Source organism: Sinocyclocheilus rhinocerous, unplaced genomic scaffold, assembly GCF_001515625.1.
Source record: "Sinocyclocheilus rhinocerous isolate Xijiao unplaced genomic scaffold, SAMN03320098_v1.1 scaffold1626, whole genome shotgun sequence".
Taxonomy (NCBI): Eukaryota; Metazoa; Chordata; class Actinopteri; order Cypriniformes; family Cyprinidae; genus Sinocyclocheilus; species Sinocyclocheilus rhinocerous.
Window position 1 is genome coordinate 465,921 of NW_015657802.1, and position 7,264 is coordinate 473,184.

General features: G+C 39.8%; 2 protein-coding genes across 2 annotated transcripts; one reads left to right on the plus strand and one right to left on the minus strand.

The window, feature by feature from the left end:
* Nucleotides 1-1,468: 1,468 nt before the first annotated feature.
* Nucleotides 1,469-2,818, plus strand: LOC107721546 (D(1) dopamine receptor-like). The gene has a single exon (XM_016529618.1). It carries the CDS (start codon nucleotides 1,469-1,471, stop codon nucleotides 2,816-2,818), a length of 1,350 nt encoding a protein of 449 aa, XP_016385104.1.
* A 636-nt stretch (nucleotides 2,819-3,454) lies between these two features.
* LOC107721542 (histone H1-like) lies at nucleotides 3,455-4,721 on the minus strand. The gene has a single exon (XM_016529614.1). The coding sequence runs from the start codon at nucleotides 4,688-4,690 to the stop codon at nucleotides 4,076-4,078; it is 615 nt and encodes a 204-aa protein (XP_016385100.1). The 5' UTR covers nucleotides 4,691-4,721; the 3' UTR covers nucleotides 3,455-4,075.
* Nucleotides 4,722-7,264: the final 2,543 nt, after the last annotated feature.

The window sequence follows — 7,264 nt, forward strand, 5'->3', positions numbered from 1 at the left end:
CTTTCACTGGTTGATCTCCTACAATTTCAGGAAAGTCGAAACAAAGTTACTCCTTGTAGAACTGCCCCCTCACGCCCACCACTGTGGGCTGGTGACCTCATGGACCTTCAGTCGCACGGGCACATAACTGGAATTTTTGAGGAAACAGACATGATGTACGTGCCTAAAAAGTCGGTTGTTTTAAACCAAAAATAATAAATGTGATGGATTAAATAATATCCTAGCCTGACGAGCACTTTAGGTGACTGGTGGAGTTTTCTGGAGGAGGGGAAGCAAACAAATTTCACTAATAGTAGGCTACTTGTGTACGTTGGTGTTGTCGCTTTGGTTTGGGACGAATGTATTCCAGTAAAACAAATATCATTAGTTAACCTCATAGTTATTTTCAATTCTTGAACGAATCCTTTTTAATGCGATCTTGTCAAAGAATCCGTTGAACCGCTTCACAAAACCGGACTGAATGACTCTTTCTGATTCGTGGCTGAATTCGGCAAAGCATACTAGCATACATACTATCCATCCATTCATTTGTTTGTCCTAGCAAACATACTAGTCTTAATATTTCTGCCATATAAAAATAATGCAGTAGAAATAGAAACAGTAGTAGCCTATGGTAGCTCACATTTAGCTCAAACATTGGTTTTAATAAATACCTTTTTCAGCAAATAAATTTCTGCTACATTTGTGTACCATTGTTTATTGCCAATGCAATTTATTTTAGGTTCTAAATATATTTTATGGACGTAATCATGGCTGTAAACTGATATGAATAAATAAAAGTTGATCGGGGACCAATTACGCAATGACGTAGAACAACAGCTGAACATAACAGCTTTTTTGAACTGGTTCTTTAAAACGAACAGTTCGAAAGATTCGTTTCGCCGAAATGAGTCGGACATCTCATCACTGGAACCGCTGTTTGTTCTCTTGTGGGATATTAATGTATAGTGCCATCTTGTGGATAACGGTGAATTTAGGAGAACAGAACCGTAAATGAATGCATAAATGCTAATTCGACTTCACTAGTCAGATTACAGATGTGTCCTGAGAAAGATTTTCCACTTGCTTTAATTCTTTAATAAGTATTAGAATTACTTTGAAAAAGCCTGATTACTGAAAACATAAAATATATAAAAAATGTATGAATAATATATAGCTACCATAATATACATGACAGCAGTCACAGTCTCCCTCTCTACTGTATTTTCTTAGGCTCCTCCCCCTAGTCCTACTTCCAAGATCATTAGTCTCACTCTCTGCACTGTATTCTCACACACTTCTCTGGTTGAAGGAAGGAGGGAAGGTTATTTCAGAAATGTTCAAATTACAGGCAACTCTTTCAATAATGGATGAATTCCTGAAGTCTTTGGATATTAAACTATCTGCAAATATACCCCGAAGAACGGATGCTTGATCAAAGGACTTCATTTTTCAGGTTGCAGCCAGGGTAATAGGGACATCCCAGAAGATGGTAAACCAGACTGAAGGTTATGTCTCAGAGCTAATAACTCGCTCCACGACTGCTTGTCTGCTTTTCATTTTTGTGCTCTCCACCTTTCTAGGGAATGCTCTGGTGTGCACCGCAGTGGTACGGTTCCGTCATCTGCGCTCCAAAGTGGCGTATGTGTTTGTAGTGTCTTTGGCTCTCTCAGATCTCTTAGTTGCCTCTCTTGTAATGCCATGGAAGGCAGCCGCTGAGATTGTGGGTTTCTGGCCGTTCGGCAGTTTCTGTGAAGTATGGATAGCCTTTGACATCATGTGCTCCACTGCCTCCATTCTTAACCTGTGCATCATAAGTGTGGATCGTTACTGGGCTATTGCTATCCCTTTGAGCTACGAGCAGAAAATGACAAGAAGAGTGGCATTTGTCATGATTGGAGTGGCATGGATGCTCTCTGTTCTGATCTCATTCATTCCTGTGCAGCTAAGTTGGCATAAGAGTCTCCGCCATAAAGAAGACCTGGGAGAAATGGCTGAAAAGTGCGATGCCAGTTTAAACCGCACTTACGCCATCACTTCATCTGTAATCAGCTTCTATATCCCTGTCTCCATAATGATTGTCACTTACACTCGCATCTTCCTCATAGCGCAAAGGCAGATCCGAAGGATATCAATGCAAGAGTGCACCATTAAGCATGTTCAGTCCTGCCAGAGCTGCAATAAAGCACCTGAAGAGAAGTTAAAAAGTGCATTTAAGAGGGAAACCAAAGTCCTGAAAACCCTGTCGATGATCATGGGTGTGTTTGCCTGCTGTTGGCTCCCTTTCTTCATTCTCAACTGCATGGTGCCATTTTGTGACCCTGGCCTCCACAACACCAGACAGATCCCATGTGTCAATAAGACGACTTTTGATGTGTTTGTGTGGTGTGGGTGGGCGAACTCTACCTTGAATCCTGTAGTTTATGCATTTAATGCAGAATTCCGCAAAGCTTTCTCCAGTCTCTTGGGATGTGGGAAGTTGTGCTCTCGGAATACTGTGCAAACGGTTGACTTCAGCAATGAGCTGGTGTCATACCATCGCGACTCCACAAACCTTCAAGACATTCACCTCTTCGGTCACCCCTGTCTGCATCCGCATGCTGTCAGGGAGAAAAGTGATAAAGATATGTGCTTTGACACAGTGTCAAAGATGGCTGAAGTCCCTTATGAGACTGAATGTAACTTTGTATATGGGGAAAGGCCTCCTATGCTAAGTCATGGAGAAACAGAACTATCATTGGATAAAATCATACCATTTACAAAAGAAGATGAGTTAGCGTCTCTTGAACATGTGGCTCATAATGAAAGTGAATCTCCTAGTATCTCTGGAATATTGTGATCTTTAAATATGTTTTGGTGGTGTGTTTTGAAAATAATTAGTAAGACCATGAGTAATTGAACTGGCTTAGAGACCTGTTTTTGAGTGCTGTTTCGACATTACTCTGCTCATGAATCATTCAAAAGGTCACTCATTGTGAGATATATATAGATTCCATACAGAGCTTTAAAATTACTATTAATTTTGAAACGACTCCTGTATTCACTCATAAAGGGAAAAGGCACTGACAGGTTGTTGTTTTTCTCTTCTTTTACCTGCTGCTTTTTTTTTTTTTTACCTCATATTGTTTGATGAACTACTTTGAATATTTACATTTGCCAATCCACAGGCAAAAACAATCAAAATTGTGAAAAACTTAAATCAAAATGGTGAAATCATGTCCAGTGACATTTACATTCCCATATACACTCATATCAGTTTTAAGCTAAAATCTTTACATTGATTTCTTTATACAAAAAAGAGGTCTGCCCAAAGTATTCAATGGCTTTTAATAAGAAAAAATGTGCCCTTAATTTAAAAACATTAAATTTAACATGAATGTACATTCTCTTAAGCAGATAAAGAAAACAAATGAGCACTCATCTTCTTAAACTCATATTTGTTTTTATTGGGAGTTTTGTACTAAAACAGGTTTCGGACAAAATATAGGTTTATGAGTAAATGTTAAGAACAATAGTATACAAAAAAATGTAAAATAAACAACAACTGATGGAATCTTGCCTTTTGTAGTAACATTCAACAAACCATTAACAATGAATAAATTAAATGTGTGTTCTGTATTGCTATATTTACAGGAAAGTCTAGTATAATCCTATACAAAATATAAATATTACACGAATTGGTGACAGTGATAAAACACTCATCCTGTTTAGTCACATAAGCTCTCACGTACGTGCACACGATGAACTAACTATGAATGACATTTCGGACACTTTCCAACCAGCGGACTCTTCTGTCTAATCTGTGAAGGATTGAAAAGCTACAGCAAATAATCGGCTTTGTGCATCAGGTACAGAGGTAGACTGTCATGTGTTTATACAAACCGATCTTTTACAGAAGTATATCTGTGCTGCTCGTTCGCGCTGGTGATATTTATAAGCAATAAGACCCTATCCAACAAGAAAAACACAGAAAGTGTCACACATCCCACTCAAAAAACATTTTCTCAGTCTATTAAAAAGGCATTAACCTTCTTACATGCGTTAGGAACATTTGCACTTTTGTGAAGATGGGGTGGCTCTTACAAGAGCCTTTGGTTTATGGAGTGAAGTCTGGCAGTCTACTTCTTCTTAGCGGCCGTCTTCTTCGCCTTGGGCTTTGCGGCTTCACTGCTTTGACCTTCTTAGGACTCTTTGCAACTTTCCTCACAGCCGGTTTCTTCACTTTCTTCGGGCTTTTGGCGGCTTTCTTGGGCGCAGCCGGTTTCTTCACTTTCTTGGGAGACTTCTTCGGGGCAGGTTTCTTTACTGGTGCCTTCTTGGGCTTCGCCGCCTTGGCCGCCGCCTTCTTCTTCTTCACGGCTGGTTTCTTCGGTTTCGCCACAACTTTCTTAACGGGCTTCTTGGCGGCTGGTTTCTTGCTCACCTTGAAAGATCCGGATGCCCCGGTGCCTTTAGTTTGAACAAGCGCCCCCTTTTTCACCAGCGATTTCAAAGCAATCTTGACGCGAGAGTTGTTTTTCTCAACGTCATATCCACCACCTGCCAAAGCCTTCTTCAGAGCCGCCAGAGAAACTCCTCTGCGCTCGTTGGAAGCGCCAACCGCCTTCACGATAAGGTCTGACACGCTTGGTCCAGGCTTTTTCGCCTTTGCCGCCTTCTTCTTTTGGGCTTTGGCTGGAGCAGCCGCGGGAGCAGGAGCAGTTTCTGCCATAGTTTCAGTAAACTTGTCACGTAGTACAGAGCTGTCAAACAAACAATGTTTACATCCAACAGCTGAGGGCGGGAGTTAAAAGGGAGATGAGAACCATATAGACTCAACTGCCTCACCCGACGCTCTCAACAGGACAGAGTCGTTCGTAGATGTGTTTTCTGATCTTGAAAAACACAAGGTTTTCCGCGATAAAGATCGATGGATTGTAGACTTTAAACCACGTCCCGATAGCTGAGTATTTCCTCTTTAAGGGCAGCTCATGTTTCGTGTAAAACATCGCTCGGTTTATTGTAGAGTAATAAAAACGCGTCCAAATGTAGTGCGAGTCGCAGCGGGAAATATCGCACTTCCTCTGTTCTTTTGTAGATTATATATTAAAATTCGAAAATCACATCTAAAATGATGGACACTTTGCACAGAAAAGACCCTAATCTACACATTTGTGGTGGTTTTAGACTAAGACAGCTCAAGGAATAAAAAATTGAAGCGTTTATCCTTAGTGAAGGTAACACGGTTCGGCGCTGTCGCCATTTCAACCTCCCCTAATCTCAACGGAGATTCTTTCTACAATGATCTATTAATGATCATATCTGTACATCCAGTACATGATTCGAATAACTTATATATAAGCAAGTTTACCAACATTACACATTTAAAGACGTTGCCTGTTAGTAATAAAACGGGAGTTTGTAGTATCTAAAGGGAAAGTGCTCTCAACAGTCGAGGAGTGCCATAACAGAGCGATCTCGGTGTATAATGTTGTTCTGATGAATTTATGGCACTTTTTTCAACGTTTTAATACTTACAAACACTTTACTATTCTTACAATTATATTTAGTAGTTGTAAAAAGGCCACTAAAAGTCACTTTTTATCCGAATAGGCTTAATAACGGCGAGGATTTTCACTATGTTCCTTCATTGTCCAGCGCGGAACTATTGCTTCACGTAGTTTCTATACTGTGATGTTGATCGACTTTAAACAATAAAACTATTATTTTTATCTGTCACACACATTTATGAAATATTTCATAAATGCGTGTGAAAGAATCTTCACTCTTTATTTTAAGCGAAATCTGAAGATTGCGTTTTGTACATTATTCATCATCTGATCACTAGCGTATGGACTCATGGCTGTTTATTAGTAAGAAATATTAAACATCGACCAGAGCACAAAAAGCTTATTTATGATAAATACGACTTTTATTAATAGTTAATTTGCAGTAAAAAAACACACACACACACACACACACATATATATATATATATATATATAATCGGGTCAGTCAGTCGTTTCAGATTACACCTACAACTTTTTTTTTTTTTTTGCTTTCTGTTATGTCTGCCTGTGAAAGAATGGCACTTTATGAGTTTGCTTAATACAATGATGTTTTAATGGAAAATTGTATTCCTAATGATTATGTTGGCCCTATGTGGTATCGTTTGTGTCACGTATCCGGTCCATGAACTTCCGTCTGCTAGCCATCAGAGGTCACCCTTTCCATTTCATTGACTCTCGCACTACACACTGTTGCATATCACCCCGGACTACATATCCCATCATCCACTGCACTGATGACACACAGTTGATTGCACACAGCACTGATTGCACACAGCTGTATCATATCACTCACTCACTATTTAACACTCAATCTCACTCCTTTCTAACTGCCGAGTATTGTATGCGCATATCGCTAGCTGTGATAGCTACGTTACGGAGCCTGCTTTAAGTTTCTTAGTCTAGTCTAGCCTAGTCTTGCCTTGTCCTCGTCTTCTGATCATTGCCTGTGTACTTTATACCTGTCTGCCATTATCTGACCTATGCCTGTTCTATGACCACGTCTCTGTCTTCTGCTAATAAATAGCTTGCACATGGATCCGCACGTCTCAAGTCTTGTCAGCCCCGTAACAGTTTGTGACAGTCAATCAGCTGTGTGTTGTGCCTATACAACACCCTTTAAGCCATGGCCATATGCACAATTTAGCAGGCTTCTTAGACCTATTAAAATGCACAAATTACAGGCCAGGACTTTTGATACTCCAAATCAAACGACTCTTGTTCTTAATCGAGTATGTTGGGAGTTAGCATTTTATTAAACTATTATTTTACTAAGCAAATTCATTAGGCGCAGTTCCTCTGCTTGAAGATAAAGTCCTGGACATGACATGACATGACATGACATATGGCCGTCATGTGACACACAGCAGCCACAATAGCACTCATGTTTTATTAATTTTTTCCCTTTTTATTCGAAACATTCCCAAACGCATTAACTGTATCATGAAACATCTCGATTCTCATCTTTTACATAGATAATGTTAGTTGATCTATGGGCAATGGTCAAAGTAGCTATTATGCTCTTTTACAAAGTCTTGATTTTGTTTTGGGGGTGTACTAGAACATGCTCTCATGCTTGGTGGTTCGAAAAACGCATTATGTTTCACATAATTTACATTATTAAAATACCTTTCTGCCCAGCCTGGCACAAACGGCTCGATTAGTTCCGGCTTTGATGAACTTCTTCATCGTCTCGTCTGATGCACTCAACCAAGCGTTCTAACCACAACCTCGCCCCT

What these genes read in the sequence shown, in the direction of transcription:
- LOC107721542 (XM_016529614.1), bottom strand. Translation starts at nt 4,690, where the DNA reads ATGGCAGAAACTGCTCCTGCTCCCGCGGCTGCTCCAGCCAAAGCCCAA.
- LOC107721546 (XM_016529618.1), top strand. Translation starts at nt 1,469, where the DNA reads ATGGTAAACCAGACTGAAGGTTATGTCTCAGAGCTAATAACTCGCTCC.